This window comes from Netta rufina (genome assembly GCF_964035555.1).
Source record: "Netta rufina genome assembly, chromosome: 3".
Taxonomy (NCBI): Eukaryota; Metazoa; Chordata; class Aves; order Anseriformes; family Anatidae; genus Netta; species Netta rufina.
The window spans coordinates 23235985-23261185 of record NC_140125.1 but is presented as its reverse complement, the minus strand read 5'-3'; the positions used below and the strand labels follow the sequence as shown (position 1 = coordinate 23261185).

At 37.8% G+C, this 25201-nt stretch overlaps 2 protein-coding genes across 2 annotated transcripts in view; one reads left to right on the top strand and one right to left on the bottom strand.

Moving 5' to 3' along the window:
• The window catches only part of IARS2 (isoleucyl-tRNA synthetase 2, mitochondrial), a 28537-nt gene extending 16001 nt beyond the window's left edge, over nt 1-12536 (bottom strand). Inside the window, exons 1-12 of the mRNA XM_084283970.1 lie at nt 12184-12536; nt 11952-12074; nt 10786-10942; nt 9773-9921; nt 9641-9690; nt 9434-9543; nt 9258-9348; nt 8781-8896; nt 7611-7780; nt 6547-6637; nt 6181-6332; nt 5072-5232 (exon numbers count right to left, since the gene is read on the bottom strand). Of these exons, the coding sequence (XP_084140096.1) occupies nt 5072-5232; nt 6181-6332; nt 6547-6637; nt 7611-7780; nt 8781-8896; nt 9258-9348; nt 9434-9543; nt 9641-9690; nt 9773-9921; nt 10786-10942; nt 11952-12074; nt 12184-12402 (1589 nt within the window). The 5' untranslated portion in view covers nt 12403-12536. The remainder of the gene's footprint in view (nt 1-5071; nt 5233-6180; nt 6333-6546; nt 6638-7610; nt 7781-8780; nt 8897-9257; nt 9349-9433; nt 9544-9640; nt 9691-9772; nt 9922-10785; nt 10943-11951; nt 12075-12183) is intronic.
• Nucleotides 12537-12589: 53 nt separating this feature from the next.
• On the top strand, nt 12590-24930 carry BPNT1 (3'(2'), 5'-bisphosphate nucleotidase 1). The gene is made up of 9 exons (XM_084284895.1): nt 12590-12735; nt 14452-14576; nt 18562-18666; nt 18957-19064; nt 19596-19644; nt 20781-20872; nt 21295-21492; nt 22362-22467; nt 23812-24930. Exons 2-9 carry the CDS (start codon nt 14460-14462, stop codon nt 23958-23960), a joined length of 924 nt encoding a protein of 307 aa, XP_084141021.1. The 5' UTR covers nt 12590-12735; nt 14452-14459; the 3' UTR covers nt 23961-24930.
• The last annotated feature ends 271 nt before the right edge of the window (nt 24931-25201 follow it).

Below are 25201 nucleotides of genomic sequence, written 5' to 3'. Positions count from 1 at the left end.
TGGTGATTTACATTGGTAGCGTCTGAATAAAAATTTTCTAAGTCTTTTGGAGGGGAACTGTGAAATATGCAGTAATGTTTGCTGCTGGCAAGGCTGTTTTGGAGTTGCAATTGCTAGTAGTTCTATTGGCTGAACATTTCACTTTGATCAAGATGAGCTGTATGACAGCATTTGTTAAAAAAGTTGTCTCTAATCAAGACTGCTCTTTATTTAAAATAATATATAATATATATAAAATGTATAGGTACAGATACATACATGTACTTTTAATATGCATCAGATCCTTTCAGATCTCATAGGAAATGCTCACTGTCCTGCAGCAATAAGAGGAAAAGATTATATTTAAATTGAGTACTGACTACCTACTTAACTCTTCTAGAGTGAAAAGAAGCATTTTTTCTAATTCCACTCTGCTAGACATCTCTCCTCAGTGGAGGAGATTATGGTCTATCACGCATATTTGAGGAAATTAATTGCAGAACAGAACAGAAATTAATTGCAGGACGGAAGCACTATGGTAGTGCAAACCAAATTGCCCATAGTAAGCATGCCCTTCTCATCAGAGGCAGGGGGAAGAACAAGGAGGAAGTAAAACCCTGCTGTCAGCCTCCCTTGGGAAACCATTATAAAAAACTGTCTTCATTTGCTGTAAGTGTAGTAGCCAACTACAACTATCTACCATTGAACATACACCATTTCTACAAAACATAATATGAACTAACCTTTCACCAAGTGTATCATTATGTGATGCAAAAGTTTATAGTATTAATTTATCAAATTTTTTCAGAGACATTTTCATGACACAGATGTGACTAGCAGGTATGATTCTGCTATAGATTAAGGTTCCCAGACAACTAAGAGGTCCAATTTATGTTATGAATCACTTACAAGAAATAAGGAGCCCATGACTGTTAGGTCAACTTATAATTTTGGGAATATTGATCAATAACATCACTTTATCAAATCAAGTAATAAATATTTTGGCAGTGCATTCTTTCCATTATGTTCAGTTTCCCCACAGAATATGAGTAAACATGAACCATCACCCAATCAAACATTTTAAAGAGAAGATAGTTAAAACTTTGAGGAAATAATTTCATGAAAGCTTTTCCTCCTACATTTTCAAAAATCCAAGACAAACAAATGCCCCACCCTATCGCTCTCATTTTTCCCAGGATCCATACAACTAGCTGTGATCACAAGAGAAAGAAGTAACTATATGTAAGATATCTGTATTGTAAGAGGAAGATTTTTGCAGAGTACTTTTATTCAAGGTGCAAGTGAAAACCACCTTTCTCAAATAACTACTCATCACTTTATAATCTGTGGGCTTCAACGTGAGCATGATAATTCACAGAGTTAGCAATAAACACCATTGTAAAACTTTGCCCTGTATTCATACACCGTATCTAGAAGAACTTGCATTACGTGTCACTTGCTATGTTTTTAACACCGAAACCCCTACGGCAATTCACGCTACCACGACACCAGCCAATCACTCTGAAGTCTGATATTGATTATGCTGAACACTTATTTAATGTGTTAACAGAAATTAGACAGCATTAAGATATAGCCAGGAGGAGAAGAATACAGTTCTTGATGTTCTCTCAACCTCTTTTCCAACGACAGTAAAGAAGACAAGTTACCTTCCTTTTTCATACGAATCTTGATACTTCAGCTGTAAGTATTTATGTTACGGTAAGTTGCTATTGCTTACAGGTGACTGAAATGTTTTAATATTTTAAAAAGCAAATTAGACTGCAGGGTAGATATATATCAAAACCATTTTTTTTTCATATATCAAAATTTAAGTTACTTGCTAATCAGAGTCACAGAGAAGGGGACGAGTTCTCAGGCATTTGAATAACCTTTGCAATATTTATTTGCAAAATTGGTATTACTGTTACAAATATCTGAACAGCGAATTTTAAAATAAGTTAATGCATGAAATAAAAATAAAGAATGCATCTCACATTTATTGCCTGGTCTGAGCTACTACTGGAAATATAAATCTCTAGTTTTACTTCTGGATCTCTCTCTCTCTCTCTCTCCTTTTTCATGAGTTACACAATTTTCTAGACTCAGAACATTTTTCTCAAGAAAGCGATCAAGCAGCGGGTTCATTTGTGCATTTATTCTACTTAAGGTCCTTTTCTCCCCTTGTGCAGAAAAATTGCAGACCTGTGCCTTTATATTTCATAATTTTTACCACAAATTGCAATCATGAAAAAATATTTTCTCTTTTATAGGTTTTTATTATTTTATACTATTTTTTAGTTCCTGATTGCAATGTAATGAGATACACTCTGTATATAATGGATCTAATCTTCAGCAGAAAATTGAATTTATAACTTCAGACAACTGTATCGTACACTCAAATCTCTTTAAGGGCTATACGGGGCCACAGCAGCAAATGGGAAGACTCATATGGAGATCTGGCATCAAACCTGTTGCATATAATCTTATTTGTAATATTACAATCTAGTTCTTACCTTTCACATTAGAAAGAATATTTTTCAGTTACCAAAAATCCTGTCTGTTAGACATCAGCAGTTGCATTTTAAAAGAGAAGTTTCCTGCGGACTTTCTCATACCAAATGAATATGGTCTGACTTACAGAGGGAAATCCAGCAATTTATTTTATGTATTTATTTTTTTAAAGTCTTTTTTTTTTTTCTTTTTTTTTTTATAGGTGATACTTAGACAGCATCACTCAAGACAGACCACTGGTGCTCTCACATGTAACAGCAACTCCATGTGGACTACACTGACTTCCAGTGGAGATGCTGTTACTTTTGATAGCCACTCAAAGACTGCGGAGCAGATGCTACTGGAAATACGTTCATCCAGCACTCTAACAAAACAAGCTTGTGTTTTGAAATGTAAGTTATTTATTGTTGTTCTAATGATATTTCTTTGTACAACCTACAAATGAAACTTCTCAGGTGTTAGAAATATGTCAGCAGCTTATTCTCAAAAATGATAACACAAATGCAACAAAATATTTAGGCTTATTTATGTATTTTAGTAAGAACTGGTGCCCAGGAAAATGACCTATGAATTGACAGACTGCTTTCAAAATTTGCCTGTCATTTCTGTAGGCCAATATTCTGCGCACTTTTCCTACTCTGGCTGCAGAAGTCTGCTATGGCTAACTTTACATATTTAACAAGTATTCTACGCTTTTTCTTTGAAAATTTCACCTTGGGGCAAAATATTTTAGAAGTACGGAGTACTGATTATAAATGAGCATCAGAAACTGTCAGCTGAATGAAATAAATCTAAACTTTTCAAGTATATTGGTTAAGTCTTTGTTTTTCCCCTTGATCAATGCCCATCAAACATGCCATACCATCCCTTTGTTCAGTCACCAACATGTACAACCTCTAACCTGGTACCTACACACAGTCTGTCACATCAAAACGCCCTGACAGGCGCATATACAACTCCACTGATACTCATACACAGCTCAAACGCTTACAGAAGACATCTTTTTTTTTTTAAAGCCACTGGGGGACAGCTCCTCTAACATCTGGTGGAGTTACTGCTTCATGGTGCACTTCATGTTTGACTGAGAACTGCTAGATTGTGTTTCACTATACTCTTAGTTTGTTGCAAAAGCGCATATTTAGCAATTTTAAGCAAGTACAAGGAACGCATCAAGCCTACTCTGCAGACAGACTACAATAATATTCCTCAGAAATTGTAACGTTTGATGTGAACATATACTTTCTTTTAAAATATAGTCACAATTTTTGCAGGTAAAATGATTTTACACCCCATGAGGCCTCCATCCGTTTATTTCCTGATGTGCCTCAGGGTTACTCAAGTACCATAAATGACTACAGTTATTGTAGTCATTTCTCACAGTTATTGCCTGCTGTGAGAGAGGCAAAGTACATATCTGTGCACCTAACACACCCTATCACGCCAGGTGAAGCTTAGGACTAACTGCTTAAAGTCCATTCTCTCCTTCCTACACCCCAAGCCTTACTATCCACTATACTTACATTCTCAATCTATCCTCTGGAAAATAAGTTTGTCTCTTTGCAGTATATTTATTCAACACAGTAATAATAAAAAGTTCTGGAACACAATTTAAATTGTGTTACCGTACTACCTGTAATGAATTTCCACAAAAAAAATCTGAAGTTAAGACGTATTCAGTGGAGTTACACTAGCATATATTAAGGCAGAAGACTATTAATGGAATAAAGCAATGAATGTGGAACTCCACAGTGTTATTAAGAGATCGTTTCGTAACAATGAACATTCACAGTTGGATACTCCTCTGCTCGCCAAAGGGGTACAAAGCAGCACCCTATTATGCCTTCAGAGACAAAAAGGATTGCATTTGGTCGAGGTTTCTTGTTTTCCATAGCTGGATTTTTTCTACATTTCACTACCTGGCATTTCCAAAACACAATGTTTGCAATAACTGGCTACTATTAACTTAACCAGAAGATGGCAGAATAAGGCTAGCATCTGAAGCATTAGACCTACCTACCAACTCATACAGCCAAAGGTCACTCACATTTATTGAGGCTGTCTCTTCCTTCAAAAACACTCTCATTTTACTTTGAAACAAAGTATAGTTATTTATTTTGCAACTGACTTGGTTATTCCTCTTCAGATTTCTCAGTGTCAGTTACTGAGTTTCAGTAACTGACATGCTGAAAAGTTATTTTGACAAAATATCTATGTTATTCAATTCATAGTGCTAAGATTACAGTTATAATCTATAAACCAGCTACAACTTGCATTTTATTCCTTGCTTAAATGTAAAAGCCAGTGACTAATGCCAGGTCACTTAACTTGAAGATGGGAGATGTAAGTGGCAATTGCTATGAAAGGGACTCTTCAGATAACTTCAGTACCTAAGCAATTTGATTCCTATCACTTAAAAAGTCATATTCAGTAATGACTTTTTGATTATTAGGTGTGTGTATAAACAATTGCAAGTAATAACATGTATTTATACCTATATATTTAGAAGTTTCATAATATTTTATAACTGCAGTACCACAGTGCTCTTTCTTTCATTTTTCAGTATTTGAAGTTATATAAATACCTGTTTATCAGGCTTTCTCCCGTGTTCTTCTGATAAAAAACAGGAATTGGAACACCCCAACATCTTTGCCGTGATATACACCAAAACGTCCTTCTATCCAGCATTTCTAGCATTCTGTTCACTGCAGACGTAGGAACAATTTTCACTTTTTTCAGCACTTCCTATAAAGTAAGACAGTGAGTTGTTGAACAAGATTCAGCATTCAGACACACGGTGGTTGTGCTATCAGTAAAGAAAGGTCCATGCCTACAGTCCTACTCCCAGTACTGAGTAGTATGTTCTCAGGCAACTGTCACATTTAATTTACTCCACCACACATTGCTCTTCAGTAATATACTTAGAACACTGTGTACATGTTCCCAGAGAGCAACCAATATTTTATTGCCAGCTCTGTTTCACAGACACACTAACATGAATTAGAAGTGGCTTCAGTATCTCTATCTGATGCTTAATAGCTCATTGTGTCTTTGAAACTACATCTTGATACTCACACCCAATCACACTGAATAAGTGTCTTTTTTTTTTTCTTTCTAGACAATGACAGACATGGAATGAATGACTCATGCCCTAATTAGAATAAAATCACTGTTACCGAAGACAGCCCAATGCGCTGGTCAGAATTTTCTGTGCTGATACACATAATTTCATTTAAAAAAAGAAAGTGCTTTTAAGTAATTTTAAATAAGACCATGGCCAAACGAACAGAGGAGCAAATAAAGACGTATGGCCATGCAAGGTTACTTTAATAACAAAGGTAACTTTACTAGTGACAGAAACACCATGCTTAAAGGTATTAGATAAGAAGAGAGTTTTTTTTTTTAAACTCTCTTTTGGGGAAAAGAAATTCAGTAGTTCTTTAAGAATCTTATGCATCCCCCATAAATGCTATGAACAAACATCTCAGTCATTTATTTATCCCGATATGTATCAATACTGACAAAAAATAAAATGACAGCACTAGTCATTTCTACAAATAACTACAGACACTACCTAGTTTACAAGTTGCTAACACTTGAGAACACATTTCAGAGTGACCTACAGCAAGACTTTTCCTGATTTAACAGCAGCTGATGTCATTTGGAATGTCCCACAAAAAAAGTAAAACATACCTGTGCTGCAGCTTTTACACTTGCTGTGTTTACAAACCACTGCTTGCTGGCACGAATAATCATTGGTTTTTTAGTTCTCCAGTCATATGGGTAGCTATGCATGTATTTCTCCTCTTTCAACAAACTCCCAGCTGCTTGAAGCATCTTAATGACTGAGTGAAAAAATGAGGCAAGATACAAATCAGATTTAACCATAGTGGTCCTGTTAACCTTGATTCATTTATTTCCACAACTGACACATAATAAGAAGTGCCTGTGTCTCATCCATATTCAAAACATATGACTGTATGTTCATAGGAACCCTCAAGAACCTGCAGGAATGTAACTGATAATAAAGTAACAAATGGCTGAACATCAAATACTCACCAGCTTCATTTCCTTCTTCGAGTACATTCTTCTTTTGAAGTTCAGGACCTGCAGCTTCAGTAAAATATCCGCTTTCATCCACAAGGCACTCCTAAAAATAAAAATGCTAATTGTATCAATAAAATACTACATGACAATTAATTACTATTTTTGGTATTCAAAAGCGAGTTAAGTGCTATGCTAAGTAGCTATTTTTCTGATGAAAGGCAAACTATGTTTTATTTACATACACTTCAAACTGCAATTTAGTAGTTTACCAGACAGACAAGCGATTTTGACCTACGAGAAGAAACAAGCACCATGAGGTTTACAAAAATTCCACAACTGTTTTCCAGCAAATCCCTGGTTAGTATTTCAATGATTTTTCAAATTAACAGTTAAACAACAAAAACAAAAGCAACCAAAGCAAAACAAGAAATAAGAGAATAAACAGGTTTTAAAACATCTCAAGAGCCAACTCTTCAAAAACCCAAAAGAACATCCCGTATTTTCATTTCCACCAAACACAAACTGATCATGCATAACCAAATAGCATGCATGTTTAAAAACCATTGGCACACAAGGATACTATGTATTAAAAGAAATTTAGTCCCTTAATTGTAATTTTTTTCCTTATTCAAGAATACTCCAAGCTTTACCGAAAAATAATAGCAATTATTAATTCTAGTAATACCTACATAACCAGTTATTTACTAGTCTGCAAGGTACAGCTTGTACTGACAGAATTGTTGTCTATATTATCATTAAAAAAAAAAAAAAAGATGAAATAAAGCAAAAACACACCCAAAAAACAACAACAACAACAACAACAAAAAAACATAGAAACAAAAAAAATCAACTTCTATCACCTTCCTGGAAGCTTTAATTAACAGATGGCTGGAAAACTATCCTTTTATTCTGATACACACTCTAAGCTTAGTCCTGCATTCCTTTAGGCTGTTAGTGATACACTTATCTGAATGCTTTTAAACATTTTCAAGTTTTATACACAAAGTTTGACAATAGCTTTAAGGGCATGTGATCAACAGTTACAGGAAAGCAAGAACAAAAGCTGAAAAAAGTACCGTGGGTAGCTGATGGTGAGAAGCTACACTGTAGTCTTCCATACCATGAGCTGGGGCTGTATGAACTAATCCTGTTCCTTTTGCCATTGTCACATGATTTGCAGGTAGCAGGGGAGATACTCTGCCAGGAATTGTAGGATGAGCGCAGGAACCATCTGCCAAATCTGCACCTGGTGTGGAGAAAAAAAATAATAGAAAAAAGGAGAGAATAGAGAAACAATTAATGCATTCAGCTTGTCTCATCAGAGAGCAGAAACTGAACAACTGATCATCAGCATATGCTTGCTGATACTTCCATATTTAATACTATTTTATCTTATTTGTAGGTCCCCATCCAAATGCTTTCAAGTAATCTACATTTTTAATTCTGCAAACTTTTTTTTTTCTCTTTGAAGTAAAAGCTTTATTGAAGTAAAAGCTTTACTTCTACCTGAGACAATGCTCTCAAAAATAAGACATGGCAAAAGACCAGAATAACATGAAAAGTCATAGAAACCGATTTCTCACCTCCTCTAGGTACACATCTTTGCATCACAGACATAAGCAAATGAATAAAATTCACAAATGACATATTAAATCCCAACTCAAAACATTGAATCAGAAGTCTGCCTGTTAAGAAATATTACTATGCAGTATGTTAGGATGCAAACTTAATGGCTTTAGTACCTTAGTACAGACAACAGATGCAGTCTTCACAGTTATGAAGAAAGCTTAAGACACCTCTTAACAAGAAGAAACTTAGGAATCCTAAATGACAATGGCTAACAGAACTACAAGTTATGTTGTGCTAGGTGTTTTTTCAATAGTTTTCATAGAATTTAGCCATTATGCAGTCATTAAGCATACTTGTAACTAGCTGCTTATTCTCATGAACAAGGGCTGAAAGACAGACATACTGCAGTCAGTGTAATGAAGATTTTGAGCCTAAACACACTTCCATTCCATGTTTAAATTTTCCAAGTGTAAATCCAGATTTTAAAAAGTACCCTGTATCTGAAATTCTCAATCGTAGATTTCAACACACCAAGACTGAGTCTGACAGACTACTCTTCATATTGTTTCAGGGAGGCATGTTCTCAGAATATCAACAAACATAATAAAACATCAAAATGGAATCAGTTTTCAGTTACCTACACAATTTCTAAGCAACTTAACAATATTAAAACCTACCTTTGCATGTTGAAATAACCTCAAACTGTGTGTCCAAAACAGCAGCTGTAGATTCAACTCTATCTGCAGCTAGAATGAAGTATTCACCAGTAGTTGTACATTTCACAATTGAATATCTACAACGTAAATATATATTTATGATGACACTAAATAATTACAAACACCAGAAAGCTTAAAATTGTTTAAACAATCTCTAAAAAGATGGCATAATGGGTTTTAATATCTATATATTCAATTTACTCAATGTCAAAACAACTTCAAGATAGAACAACATAAGAAAGAAGAAATTACTAAAAATGAAAGAATAAATTAGTATATTAATAGAGATACAGAACAAAGCTTACAATTGCATCAATTAAAAAGGAAGTAAGATGCATCAAATAAAACTTAATGGTTGTCCAAAATGTTTTAATTTCATTTTACTGTCAAGTATTGCTAAGGAACGACACAGATCAGTGAACTAAGCTAAAGACTTACGCTGAATCTGGCATGTAACAAACTGCTTGATTCGCTGGCACAGTCCACGGTTGTGTGGTCCAGACCAGCACACTAGCAGGGGACGATCCATCTACAGATGCAAATAAAAAATGCTTTACTTACAATTATCGTAAAAATAAAAGCACTAAGACTTAAAAAACATCCAAGAATCATACCTATCACAGAGGTCAGCTTAGGCGGTGTCTTCAACAGGGGAAATTTTATATACGCAGAACGACTGACATGCTGCTCATTGTATTCCAACTCTGCTTCAGCCAAGGCTGTTCTGGGTAGATATCAAACTTACGTTAGCACACTTGAACGTGAAAAGCTGTCGATATCCTTGTTAAAATTTTAAGACAAAATAGTAAGCTGATTCTTACTTTGCTGAAGGAGACCAAAACACAGGTTTATAGTCCTGATAAATGAAACCCTAAAGGGGGGGAAAAAGAAAGTTAAGAGAATCAAAACTCATAACACAATCAAAAACGTACTTCAGCAGAATTTCAGCATACCTTATCGTACATCTTGTGGAAGACTCTCAGCTGGTTCGCTTCATACTTTGGATCAAACGTACGGTAGCAGTTCTCCCAATCTGCCATTATACCCCAACGAATGAAAGCAGATTTCTGTTTCTCCATTGCTCTTTCTGCAAATTTTCTGGCTGAAAGGAATAGTTCCATTAAGTATACGGTTTCTCTGATAAGTCTGATAAGGTCAATACAATGTCATTTAAAATACGCTATTGGCATTTTGGAGAAGAGCCTGAGCTGAGCATATTGAAACTATGCACTAATTACAGATATGTATTAAATAATTATTAAGGCTCAAAAAATTATGTATTTCAGAGAATTAGTTATATAAAGTGACCATAAAGGGTAAAAAGGCCTAGAGGACGCATTATTTGACTAATATGAAGACGTACAGCACAACATCTCTAGAAGATAAGCTGCCTTTATAAGGGAGAGGAAAAAAATAAACGTATTTAACCATGAAGACAATTTCTCAAAATGTGCTATGAAATACCAGAAAATAAGAATGAAAATAAACCACCTGATTTTGATGCTGATCTAAACTTTTCAATGCAATATGCACATTAAATTATTAGCTGATTTCGTTGCTGCAATTTCACGCTAAAGTGGTTTCAATTGCTCATTGCAAATAGTTTTGCAGCTGAATGTTGATGTCTTTCAATAGATAATGCATTTTTTTTTTAAAGTTTCCATATAATGCAGACCAACTTTCTCTGAAAGGATCACCCATATAGTTTTGCAGTGTTATTGAAAGCAGAGTCAATACATTCTTAAGGATGATATTGAGCCAAACTGTCCTGACAAAACCAGTACTCAGTCTGCTTGGCAAATACATACAGTGATCCTCAAAAATGTCACCAATACCTCACAGAAAAAAGCACACAAAAAAGTATAAAAGCTATATATAAAGAATAAAATTCAAAATATGGTGAGTCGGATGTAGAAATATCTAAGCCAACTTTTTTCCAGTAAGGATATTACAAACAGTAGTTTACCTTTTTGCCTAATTTCCATTGGTGAAAGATTTTCAGCTCCTTTGACTTCTGACAATGCCTTCAACTCAATTGGCAATCCATGACAATCCCATCCTGGAACATAGTGTACTTTATAACCTCTCATCATATAGAAACGATTAGTGATGTCCTTCAAGATCTGAAAAGATAGAAGGGTCAGTCAGCACTTTGGCTCCCCCAAGTGGAAGAGCGACATTATTACTTAAGATGCTAGAATTAAATACAAAAGGTAGCATAATTATTTTAGAGTTAACATATTTCTGATTTTTCTCTTACACTTTGGCAGAACCTCAAAGGGCCTCACAGCAAAAGAACTGACATTCAGCATAATTGAAAGATGCAGCTTATAAACTTGCAGGACTTTAGGTGAGCAAATCCTACTGGCCCTCTTTTTTGAGCATTTAGCTAGACTTAGTTTGCTTAGTGCACATTATTTTTTCTTGATATAAATGATCACCTAACAAAACCTGCGGTTTTCAGAAGTCCAGCCTTTTGAACTAGTACCTTAAGAAGCTGTGGGTCACATTTTATTCTTTTCCACTCTGTAGTATATGCAACACTATAATTCTCAAGATTGAACCTAAACATACCCACACTTGTTTAGCAATATTATTTTGAACCTGAAATGCGTATTTTAAAAGCTGCCTACATTTAATCATTGTGGTTCTACTGAAGATACCCAGATAAAATAAAAGACTAAATGCAGTGTAATGAAATTGCAAACTATCCCCCCAAAAAGAAGAATAAAACTTTGGTCAACTATGCATTACAGTAAATATTTACATGTACATGTATACACTCACCTACACGTGTACATGTGATAAGTTCATTAAACACAAACCATGCATTTAAAATGGTTTGGGAACGAGTTAAAGGCTACACTTTCTCTAAAAATGCTTACTCATTTACTGAAATATTCAGCACGATAGATGAACGCTTAGCATGTAGGTGCGATATCTGGGCATGCATTAGTTAGGTCAGGGTACGGTGCCCATATCAATGTGATACTGTACAGTTTGTGTGTCACCAGGTTATTCTCTTTTATCTGTGGCACGAAAGCTACAAGCCCTGTGTGCCCAAACACGGGGACGGGTGCTTAACACGAGCGGTAAGGGGAGCGCCGGAGGCGGCGGGGGCTGCGCCTTTACTTTATTTAACGCGTGGCCAACGTGGGGGTCTCCGTTGGCGTACGGGGGTCCGTCGTGGAGACAGAACTCCTGCTTCGCCTTCCGTTGCCTCTGCCACGCGTAGAGCTCCGAGAAGCCGCTTTTCTGCGGAGAGAAGCACACAGCACAGCCGGCGGCCGCTCGCACCCCCCCTGCGCGGCGCCCCGGGGCCGGGGCCGGGCCCGTGCCCCCACGCCGCCCCACCCCACCCCACCTGCTGCGTCTCCAGCTCGGTGTCGGGCTGCAGCCGGCCGGGCAGCTGGGCGGCGAAGCGGCTGCGCGGCAGCAGCACGCTGTCCCGGTACCCGCCCTCGGCCAGGGGCTGCCGGCTCCCGGCCTCCGAGGCGGCCCCGGCCCGGCCCCGGGCCCCGGCCCCGGCCCCGGCCCCGGCCCTGGCCCTGGCCGCCAGCGGGGCCCGCCAGGCCCGCAGCATCTCCGCGCTCCGCCGCGCTTCCGCCTGCGCTACGGCGAGCGGCCGGCGCCGACGGGCCGCGCCGAGGGACACGCCGCGCCGCAACGCGTTTCCCTGCCGCGCGGCGGGAGGAACGAGGCGGGGTGGGAGAAGGGGGGGGAGGATGCGAGGGGACGGCCCCCTGGGTCGCGCCACCCCGCCGCCAGGTCGCTGTCGTGTGTCGCGACAGGCGGCGGCCCGGCCGGCAAGGGTGTGCTGCGGAGCGGGGCAGGGCCTGCGGTGGGAAGGGGCGGGCCCGCGGCCGCTGAGGAGAGGGGAGCGCGGCCGGGAGGCGCCGGGACGGGACCGCAGCGGGTGAGTGAGGGCTGGGGGTGAGGGGGGGGCGGGTTGGGTGCTGGATCTGGCCTGATTTACACCAAAAAGTGCCCTCATGGCGAGGCCTGGCGCGCGGGGAGGTGCAGCTCTACGGAGATGCGAGGCACCTTCTGCGTGTTCTCGCCTCATCGCTTGCTCCCAGCCGGGGAGAGGGGCATACAACTTGCCTTTTCGGTTCCTCCTCAGCAAATCTTGGTTTTCATGGGGGTATGTTAAACTTTGCCTAAAGGTTTCGTAGGGTTTCTCCATAGAAAGCTTTGAAAATCCAAGGAAAGTGCATCCAAGGAACACGCTGGGTCAAGCTTCTAGCCCCCAAGGCAGCGTTTCCCTGTTGCTTTCTGAGGCTTCTGCATCTTCATGCATGCATTTGATGTGCTGAGCAGCGAAATACTAAGTTTCAGCCTCACTTTATGAAGCAGAAGTGAATGTGCAATGAAAGGCCACACGAAGGATGGGGAGCTGGGGTTAAAACCTGAATTATCTTCTTCATAACTCAGTTCTTTCTCCCAAACTTCCCATCTAATTGTCCTAATTTGTCTGCTCTGGAAAGTGCTCATGATCCAGATGTTTTCAATATGTAATGAGTGACATTTGATTTTATTTTTTTCTACCTTATTTCATGTGGGGTTATGTTATAATAGTGTATTTCTTTCTACATTTTATGATGCATACTTGCTCTGCATTTTTTCAGTTGTTTGGGAACAGCTTTTTACCACTGATAGCATTTCCAAAATTTCCTCTGTAGCCATTGCTGCCTGTCCAAGATAGGCAGTGTATGCTTTGGGTATGGACCTTGGCTATTCTGTGCATGACTCCAGAGCACTTTGCTCCTATCCATGAGCAGTAAATAATAATAATTAACATTAGCAACTGTACTTTCTGAATATACAAATGGTCTACTCTTTTAGCTTCAGACATCTTCTGACTTTTAAAGATACCTCTGCAGTGTTTCTAAAATGCTGAAAAGGCCCTTAAACCAACTGCATTTGGGATTTTGATGCCTCTAACGTTGCCATTTGCCTTTGCTTTAAATAGAGGTGAATTTGGGGTCACATCAATATCATATACAGTAGCTGGACTTATCACCTCATTATATTATACTTAGTAGATATCTCAAGCAAGAAAGGAGCGGTGTTGTATAACGACTTATTGCCACTTAAGCAATACTTGCTGAAAGTGCTGCAAATAGTCTGTGGCTGTGAGAGGAGGCTAATACTTATCGTATTCTGTTCGGTGATTAATTGCTTTCTCTGCATTTTTTCTAGTTCTGTGCTCATGTGTTTTCCTTGGAAGTAAATCATGTATGTGAGGTCTTCCAAAAAAAGGTGCAGTCTACACAGGTAGACAAATTGTAAGGAAATCATAAAAAGCAATTAACTCTGCATTTTAAAGGTTATGGAACGATTGCCAACACTTCTTATTCCTGATAATAATTCCAGGTACCAAAAACCTGAGAGGAAAGGGTGATTACTGGCCTTGAGCTACAGGGATAGTTATTCTTTAATTACAAATTGAAGGCATAGTGAATTGCATTGAAAAGTCACAGCTCACTATTACTACTCACTGTAATTCACTTCCCCCTTCCTACTCAGCTTAAATAGCCTGTATCTGTTTGGAATGTTATATAAAATATTTTCCTTCTTGTCATCCCTTATTTTTAAAGAAGTGTGCAAACTTGGTTTTGTTTCTTTTCAGCATTCAGTATGGCGTCTCCAACTCTGCTTATGCGTGTGGTTGCCTCTGCATATTCCGTTGCGGAAAAAGCTGCGACAATTGTTAGAAATGTAATGGCTACAGGAGACCTGGGGATAGTGGAGAAGGTATTTCTTTTACTTTGTTCCAGTTCCACTTCTTTTATCAAGATACAGGTCAAGCTGGTATTTTTGAAGATCAGAATTGGGAAAGGCAATGCAGTTGATTCAAGTTGCTTGACCTCACCTCTTTGATACAAAAACCGTTGTTAAAGGATTAAAAGAGCATTGGAGTAGAAGTATATTTTGACTGGTATTTCTGAAGGATGTTATGATGGTTAAAAGGAACACATTTTTTCCTGACACTTTGCACAAAACACAAGGTTTGGATAGCAAATCCAAATTTCAAATCAGTGTTCATACTAATGCATCTTTCCCATTAATTTCCACATGTGTGTTCTAACATCTGTAATGCAACATATGTTACTGATCCTTGTGAATTTTGTGTTAGGACAAGCCAATCTCTTTTTCTTAAGAAAAAAAAAACAAAAAACAAAAAACTTAGCATTTATTGTAAATCATGCTTTTCAAAGTTAGTTTGGCACTTCAAAATTAATTGTAAATAGGAAATAGACCTGAAATTACAATAATCTGTGTGAAGTTCTTAATTTGCTGTAAGTTAGTATGCTGCACTGATAAACCAGGATCTGGGTTATGACTACAGTACTGGAAGTGGTGGAATTAATTTTTAAGGTTAATTCTAGCTTTATGGGTAGGTTACAGTGTTGTGGTCTGCATTAAATATTTATTTATTTTATGGAATCATAGAATGGTTTTGGTTGGAAGGGACCTTAAAGATCATCTAGTTCCAACCCCTCTGCCATGGGCAGGGATGCCTGCCAGTAGATCAGGTTGGTTGCCCAAAGCCCCACCCAGCCTGACCTTGAACACTACCAGGGTTCGGGCATTGCTAGCTCCTCTGGGCTATCTGTTCCAGTTCCTCGCCACCCTCTGAGTAAAGACTTTCTTCCTTATACCTAATCTAAACTTACCCTCTTTTAGTATTTAGCTTGTATTTATGCTTGGGGTTGCCCCAGCCCAGATGCAGGACCTTTCACTTGGCCATGTTGAACTTCATGAGGTTCTCACAGGTGCGTCTCTTCAGCCTGTCAAGGTCTCTCTGGATGCTTCCCTCAAGCGTGTTGACTGTACCACTCAGCTTGGTGTCATCAGCAAGCTTGCTGAGGGTGCACTCGATCCCGCTGTCCATGTCCCCAACAAAGATGTCCCAGGGTCTTCCTATTTTCCCTTTTTAAGAATGGGGTTATGTCAGTGGGAACTCCAGCAGACTGCCACGACTACTCAGATGGGATGGATGGTGGCTTAGTAACTACATCCACCAGTTCCCCCAGGACCTGCATCTCATCAGGTCCCAAGGACTTGCGCGCCTACAGGTGTGTTAGTTGATCTCAAACTCGATCTTCTTCTATACCGGGCAGTTCATCATTCTCCCAGTCCTTACCTTTTAATTCTGTGACTTGGGTGGTGTGGCTTGAGTACTTTCTGTGAAGACTGAGGCAAAAATGTCGTTCAGTACTTCAGCCTTCTTCATATGCTGAGTAACTAGGTCTCCCGTTTCTTTCTGGAGAGGGCACACATTTCCTAGTTTTCCTTTCACCACTGACATTCTTACAGAAGCTCTTCTTGTTACTTTTGATGTCCCTGACCAAATTTAACTCTATCAGTGCTTTAGCTTTCCTAACCTGATTCCTGGTTGCTTGGACAATTTCTCTGTATTTCTCCCAAGCTGCCTGTCCTTGCTTCCACCCTCTGTAGGCTTTCTCTTTGTATTTCAGTTTGGCCTGGATCTCCTTGTTCTTCCGTGCAGGTCTCCTGGCATTTTTGCCTGACTTCCTCTTTGTTGGGATGCGTTGCTCCAGAGCTCGAAAGAGGTGATCCTTGAATGTTAACCAGCATTTTTGGTCCCCTCTTCCCTCCAGGGCTTTGTCCTACAGTACTCTACCAAGCAGATCCTTGAAGAGGCCAAGGACTGCTCCTGGAGTCCAGGTTACGAGCTTGCTGTGTGCCCTCCTCACTGCCCTTAAGACCGTGAACTCCACCATTTCATGGTTGCTGCTGACAAGTCTGCCCTTGAGCTTTACATTCTCCACCAGCCCCTCCTTATTAGTGAGAACAAGGTCCAGCATAGCACCTCTCCTTTTTGACTCCACTTGGAGAAGGAAGTTAGCATCAATGCATTCCAGGAACCTGCCCTGGTCTTTACATTGAAGCCGTTGCTGATATTTACGTTTTTCTAGAAGTAAGCACTTTCAGCCAGTTGTACAGAGAAGACCGACCCTTTATGACTTTTATTGTCAGATCAGAGAGTAGATGCAAAAAAGAAAGCTTTCTTTTTACTTCTTCCCATTTGATCAGTTATACTCACTAGCGAGAAAATATTTGCATTTTTTTCCTTTTTTTCCCCATTTTTTTTCTGAGCATTTAAAATCAGGTGTATGGGGAGAGAGGATTTAGAAAACCTGGAAGGTAATGATCTAATTTCAAAAGAACTTAGATGTATAACAGTGTTCTCTGAAACAAATACGGTATGCTTTCTAACATAACCTGCTTTTTTATGTTCTTGGAAAATCTTGTAGTGCAGTTGCATTAGTAAGCCCTAAAATACTTCTGTTCAGAGATTAAAAGGAACCATTATCTGTAGTTAGATTAACTGGTTAACTTTAAATGCATAAACAGATTTCATTAAGCTTACTTTTTTTTTCTTTTTTATTTATTGAGAGTCCACATATGTTAAGGTAATTTTACCTAAAAATAATTGTTTGGTTTCATCAGCTTAGGTTTTTTTTTTTTTTTTTTTTTTAATGCAGGAAGTTTAATATTATTTCCCAGTAAATCAGAGATGCATTGCTTAATCATCATCTAAAACAATAAAACCAACAAACAAGCAATTTTGAACTCTGATCAAGTGAATAATTGCAAGTACAGTGTAACAAAAACTGGCAGAAGTAATAGGTGATATAGCTTCTAAATAAGACCACTGATTGTACCTACCTTACTTTTATGAATACTACAAACACACAAAATCAGGTTGAAAACAGTGACCAACAGGAAAGGTTCCTGTCTTAGGAGCTAGCAATCTCAAAGAATTCCTGCAAGCTTTTTATCAAAGGTGGCTGGGAAAGAAAGAGAGTGTAAGAGAGAACCTGTATGTGCCTATGCGTTGGGAGAGAAGAGAGATGCAAAAGAACGTAAAGTTCTCATCATTTATTCACTTTCTGCAGGCAGGAAACCTCGAGACCAATTCCATCTGGCTTTATTGAAAGCTTTAGAAAAGCTAGGAAGACAGTGTTCCACCTTTTCCCTCATCACAGTGACCTCCCATCCATTTATCACAATGAGGAAAAAAAAGGTCCAAGGACAGTTGAATTTTTAGCTAGCTCTTCCACTCCCTCCCCTGATGTTCAGAGTTTTCTTTTTCCCAGTCAACTCAAAAATCTCCATTTTTATTGCTTCTCTTTGTAGCCCTTCTACTTCTTCTTTTTTTTTTTTTTTTTTTGATTAGGAATACATTTTGTCCTGCTATTCCTTTACTATTGATGACTGTTTTGAAGAACTACAAGTTAGATTAATTGGACCTTTAAATCACCTTTTACTATCACCTCTTTCTCGCTTCTCTTTCCGAATTTGCTCTATCTTTCCAGTGTGCCTTAAAATACTTATTTTTACCTGTTAACACCTTAATTTCTGCCTTTGTTCTTCTTATATCTGGGTTTATACTTGTATTAATTTATTCTTTACGTAGTGTAATATCTGCACAAATACACGTTCAGTATGTTTGCATCCATGAATAAGAATGCAGCATTTACGGCATGTATTGTTCCCATATCATACCAGTGTATCTTAGTTCGGAGGTATACAGGGAAAGAAACTTCTAGTCATTAGCCTGCCTCTCTCAGGACAATAAATATCATTAGGTTAATGATTTGTCAAATTAAAATTCTTTTTCTTTACAAGGTAGATATTCAGGTTGCAATATGAGTCGTTATACTATTTTTGTTTTGAAGTACCTAAGTTTCTATCTGTCCTTTGACAGACTGGAGCCAATGACTTGCAGACCAAAGCTGACCGACTGGTACAAAAGAGCATTTGTGCTTCACTGGCACGGAAGTTTCCCAAGGTGACGATCATAGGAGAAGAAGTAAGTACCTGATTTATTTCTTACTAACAATTTAGGATGTGGTAACTCACAGTGGAATTTACTTTGGCAAGTTTCAGGAAATACCTCTTTGGAAAAAAAACATAGATACCCATCCCATTTTATCTTTCCATTGCATTAGCTTTGTCAAGTAAGTTGCAAGCCAATCCGTAAGGCAAATTGAGGAGAATCCAGCACCTTTTAAAATAAAATATAGTAATTATTATTTTTATTTTATTATATTTATTATATTAATATTATAATTACTATAATATAATAAAACCTTTTATTAGGAACTACCCCCTGATGAGGTAGATGAGGAATTAATTGAAGATGGACACTGTGAAGAAATACTGAAGAAAACTTGTCCTGCTCAGTACACTGGAATTAAAGAGGAGGAGGTAATGCTATAAGTTGGCTTTCATATTTTACACTATTCTATTTACTGGTTACTGACTTTAAGAATGCATTGAGAAGAAATTTTATTTTAATGTTGCCAATTTTTCTTTTTGGTCTGAAAACTGAAATATAGTCTTGAGAATCACACCTCTGGAGCTGGAAATGGTGGATGTCCCATTGTGCAACAAAGGGAAATGGAAATTTGATTCTTACAACTTGTGATTCAAATTTATTTGAACCAAATTGACTTTGGACATGAGAAAGTAATGTCATTTCCATGTTCAATTTAAATATTGATACCTCTGTTAAGATATTTGCTGACAAGTTCCAATCAGTTTTCAAGACCTATTTTTTGGTAAAATACTAATAATGTAGGCTTCAGTCCTATATCATAATGCTAAAAGTTTCAATGTATTTGTTTGCTGTCTTTTGTAAGGAAATAAAATGCAATGAAGTAAAATACATAGTTCATGTGTTTATTACGTGATTTGTATTAGTTTATGCTGTTCCTAAATTTTTATTTTTTTTAACAGCTTGTAATATGGGTTGATCCTTTGGATGGAACCAAAGAGTACACTGAAGGTTGGTTTCTCAGTTCTGCAGATTCAAAAACTTACAGCAATGCAATAAAGTAGCATGTACGTTTATGATAGAAGCTGCATACAATATTGTTTCATAAGGCTGATTTTGTTTCTGTACTCTGTAAGTACTATGGATTTTTTTAATCATTACATTCAGTTCCAACCAATATTGAATAGTCCCGATGGGCTACCAAGTTCCCACCAGTTTTTATTATTTCAAGGAGCAAAGGGCTGCTTTTAATTGCTAGCAGGTTGTCTTAAAAATTCTTTAGTTAAATAAGCTTACAATTTCTTACATGCTTTGAACTGGAGGATTAAATCTCCTGTACACACAGGAATATGCTCAATTGCATTTACATCATCCTCTTCAAACTATTCAAATGGCCTGCCTTCCTGCTGCATCTTTTAGTTGGTTAACATAAAATCTTTTAATGAGATTTTTTTTTCCCCATTTTCAGGGAGAGAGATGTAAAACTGTCATCCAGTTGCTGGTTTTGAAAACCATTAAAGAATTTATACTCACAGTTTTAGAAGAATGTCATCATATTCTTATAGCAAGTTTTCAGTACCTAAAGGAGGGACTCTTTGTCAGGGAGTGGAGTGACGAAGACAAAGAAGAATGGCTTTAAACTAAAAGAGGGCAGATTTAGATTAGGTATAAGGACTAAATACTTTTATTCAGAGGGTGGTGAGGCACAGGAAGAGGCTGCCCAGAGAAGCTGTGGATGCCCCATCCCTGGTAGTGTTCAAGGCCAGGCTGAATGGGGCTTTGGGCAACTTGGTCTGGTGAGAGGTGTCCCTGCCCATCCATGGCAGAGGGTTGGAACTGGATGGGCTTTAAGGTCCCTTCCAAACCAGGCCATTCTGTATGCTGCTGTGTAGTTGTACCTTGAAACTTTTCTCATTATGTATTAATTATAACATAGCTCACACTAGAGAAATTCTTTTTGGAGTGTTTTTTGCAGACCTTGAGGCAAACTGACTAAATCAAACATTTTACACTGGAAAATCCTGATTAGTGTTTGTATTTTTAAGATACCACTTTGCATATCGATTCATGGACTTTTATTGAAGGTTTACTTTTTTTAATACTTTCTCTTTTTCAGTCATAACTGTATTCATATTATTTCTGTACAGGTCTCCTTGACCATGTAACAGTTCTCATTGGAATTGCTTATGGAGGCAAAGCAATAGCAGGAGTTATTAACCAGCCATATTACAACTATGAGGTATTAAATGCATTGATATATTTGAGAGCATTTGGTGATTTGTAACTGTCGCTTCTATTACATTTCTAGTTAGCACACTTGAAACTAGAATTAAGTAGAGAAATATGCACGTATTAGTTTATCAGTGGAGGGAGGCAGAATATAATGCCTCACCATGATTTCACAGATGAGGAATGGTAAATGAACTTCTGAAGGTTATATGACATCATTGCCATAGAGGGAAAGAGATCTGAGGTGTCCTGATTTTCTGCTCTGGACTCTAGAGTATTTCCTTTTAAGTGCCACCATTTAAATGAATATTCCAGTATTAATATTATATTCCCTAAGATGGAAAGATGTCTCTAGCTACTCTTTTCTATTTGTCCTATAAATACTGACTGTTGTGGTTAACCATCATCTGGACCTGTGTACCTTTTCCATAGGCAGGAGCTAATGCTGCATTGGGCAGGACAATTTGGGGAGTCCTGGGCCTAGGTGCCTTTGGATTTCAGCTCACAGAAGCACCTGCCGGCAAACACATCATTGTTACCACCCGTTCTCACAGCAGTGCCCTGGTAAATGACTGCATCAGTGCTATGAACCCAGACAGCGTCATCAGAGTTGGAGGAGCAGGAAATAAGGTATGAAAACTCCAAATCTTTTGGTTTGATTGGGAGGTGGTACCTTTGGAAGAAGAAGGATAATTATGAAAGAAAACTGTTGTTTACCTGCATGAGTGTACAGGAGTCTTCCTCCTCCTTCCCTGGCATGACTTGTCTTCCTAGCACTCAGTCTGCCATGGGGTAAGGAGTCAAAATTTGGTACAGATACCATTTGTAACAATGGTCATGCTGGACATAGCTGAAGTCTGTCTTTCCCTAGTATTCTGTTACTAGAAGAGAAACTAAAAAGGTAAGAAAAGACCAGGATGACTAATGGGAATGCAGTATAATCGTAACTAATCATAACTAGACTTTTCCAGCTGTTCACATTAGATAGTTGGAGAAAAAGCCCTGTAAGAAACACATGTCTAAGGATAAATGTAGGAGCAGTACACAGTAATATGTCCTTTGCAAACCTTCTTTGCAAACGGAATACTCTCGTACCACAGTTTTGAAAGCTTACTTTTGTCATGGCTGTCAAAAAGACCCTTGAATGTCTTTTTTCAAACATGTGCATAGGCCCAAATGTCTCTAAGATAACACAGAGAGAGTTTCCACTTTACTTTTGTAATACTTGCACAAGATAAGGAATCTTGTTTCTGGAACTAAAAGCAGATTTTCACCCTTTAGAATGTTTATCTAACAATCAAAATAGATCCCTTGGGATAGTAATACAGTGTATCTTTCTAAATCTTAATATATATGTATTCTGTGATACATGAAAGGACTGGTACTTATTTTCAATTTACAGAATAAACTGATCTAATCCCAGTTTCCTAGTGTTATTTTTTAACTGTTTCTAAATGCCTAGATTCTTTGCAATGATTACCACTCTGTTTTCATATTAGATCATTCAGCTGATAGAAGGCAAGGCATCTGCTTATGTATATGCCAGTCCTGGATGCAAGAAGTGGGATACATGCGCACCTGAAGCTATTTTACATGCTGTGGGAGGTAAGTTAACAGTATTCAAATTCCTCTCTGAAGTAAGTGAAACTGCATCAGTTTAAAATCATTTATACTTTTCATAGAAAGAAAAGAATTTCAAAACATGCCTTTGGAAAGAAAAATTACATTATGTATATATGTGTGTGTGGTCATGGTTCACTAGGGGCTGAGCCCTCTGAAATCAACAGTAACTCCAAAGGGGCAGCAAATTATGCTCAGGAAAGCATTATGTTGTCTGTTTTACCCTGCACTAATATAGTCAAATAATGAAAAAAACAAATTCCAGAATTTTGAGTATACTATTTTTTGTATTTTCAAAGCATTTTTTCTATTGGCTACTACTGTACAGTAAAATCACATTGTCCTACTAACTAGACACAAGAGTTCATTATTGCTAACATGTTGTTGTGTAACATGTGGATATTGCATTCTTTATAACAGCAAAAATAGGCTAAATCATGCAGTTGTTCCTTGGATATACAAACTCCAAAATTGAGTCATTAATGTAATTCAGTAAAATGAGTGGTCTCCAGCCAACATAAGTCATTTCACCTTTCTAGGGAGGAATGGGATAGAGAAGTTATGAAAAGTTTGACTAACAAGAATTTGAATATAATATTTTCCTGTTGTTTGCATTGATGACCAGTATATGCTAATATTGTTTTTTAATCTCCTGAATTCTGTCAAGCAAATATATGGGCTTCACGACAACATGATTTATTTATCTCCTCTGTAGTCTACAGTATAGTGTTGATAACTGGGATAGCTTTAAACAGGTTAGCTCAGGCACAAAAAAACAAGCAATCTGGGGCGGCACAGTGCTGTATTTAGCCTGCTAGTTATGCAGGTATCTTGTGGTTAAATTAGCTTGCATTAAAATCTGTGTTGCTCTTGCTAAGTGATTTCTCCAAACTCATTTAAAACCAGCTGGGGTATTTCTATTTTATGCTGTAGTTTGTGTTATAGATACGCCCTGGCTTTTACCTGAACTGAGAATTTTACTGTCCTTCTTGTCAACTGCCAATGTATTAAATACTCAGGAAGCATTTTAATTTATCCATAGGACAGAGCTGTTGTTTTCTGTTTCCTGAAACATGAGGAATTGAAGTATTGCTGAAAGAAAACACAACTGATTAGTTATTTGGTTTCAGTGAATAAAAAACTGTTGTGCTCAAACAGGGCAAAAACATCGTATTTCACATCTAAAGACAGGCATTTGTACCTCAAAGAATGTCTGGCTTTTGTTTTCTTATTGATTTGTTTTTTTAGTTATATCACTATACTAACAAATTAGATTATCCCTCTCCAACTGCTGTTTGCTGGAATGAAATGTTTTTGTTTTGTTTTCAGGCAAGATAACTGATATCCATGGAAACTCATTTCAGTATAACAAGGAAGTGAAACACATGAATTCAGCTGGGGTCCTTGCCACCTTGAGAAATTATGACTATTATGCCAGTCGTATTCCTAGCACCGTTAAACAATCTCTTGTGCCTTAAAGCAGTAAAGCATCTTCACTCAGCCTGGAAAGCCGAGAAAGTAAGCTTGGAGGAAAAGAAAGAAGAAGATAACTGAGCTTGAAATTGTTTTACAAAATCTGAACCTAATTCTTACATTAAACAGTTCAATAATTTCAAAATTACCTGCAGACCGTCTACATAAAATGTGGGATTAGATTGTTTTGCTGTGTTTAGCAGATAACACAATAATGACATTTCTTCAATAGTTGTTTTCCTTGCTCTTTGGAAGTAGAGTGTTCATTCTTCATGTGATATGACTGTGGTAAACTACTGCTAACTGTAACAGTGCAATCCAAAAATCATCTTCAAATTCAGGGCACAAAATCACGTTAAGTCATTTAACAAATTTCGTTTAATGTTTTTTGTTGTATGTACTCAACAAGAGTTTATTGTGTTAAATGCAAATGGAGTAAGAATTTGTCTGGATGGATTAACTCATTTATTATTATAAAGTTGATTGTTTTGATTCTTAGAAGTGAAATGTGTTCTTTATAGGCAGGGGCATGTGTATTTCAGGATGGAATGAAACTGTTTTGTTTTTTGCTTGGATTCCCTTAAAATTGTTGACCAGGATCTGTTTTCTATACAGGCAACTCCTGAGGTAATTTATTTCCTGCAGGACTTCTGTCATATATATGTAGCAGTAATTAATGTAATCCTTTACAATGATGCTGTGGTCCTTTCTATCTAGCCAAACTAGGGTATTTTAAGTTAGTTCTAGAGGGGTTCTATATGCTTCATAATTCCAAAACAGTTAAGCTGTTTAAAAGCTATTTTTGCATTCATTGAACTCAACCAGCCAATAGTAACCATTTCATCTGGCTGTTTTATGATCATACATTTTATTTTGCTTACCAAATATTTTAAGATTCTCTTTGGTGTTTAATGCCTGCTCTCACTTTATGAAAGACTGTATCTTTCAGTTCAAGGTATGTACCAACCAAGTTAAAGTTGTGTACAGAATAGACACACGATTACAACTGTGAGGTATTAAATGCACTGATATATTTGAGAGCATTGGGAAATTTGTAACTCACTTCTATGACATTTCTAGTTAGCATGCTTGAAACTAGAAAGTGTGTGCTGGAGGTAATGTTGTGTGGGGAAGGAATTCCCAGCTTCCCTCTGATTCCTCTGGCAGGGTCTATGCCTCCTCAATCCTGGAGAGTTATAAGCATCTTTACTGGGGGTCCTAGGTTACTCTCTCATATGTGTGGACC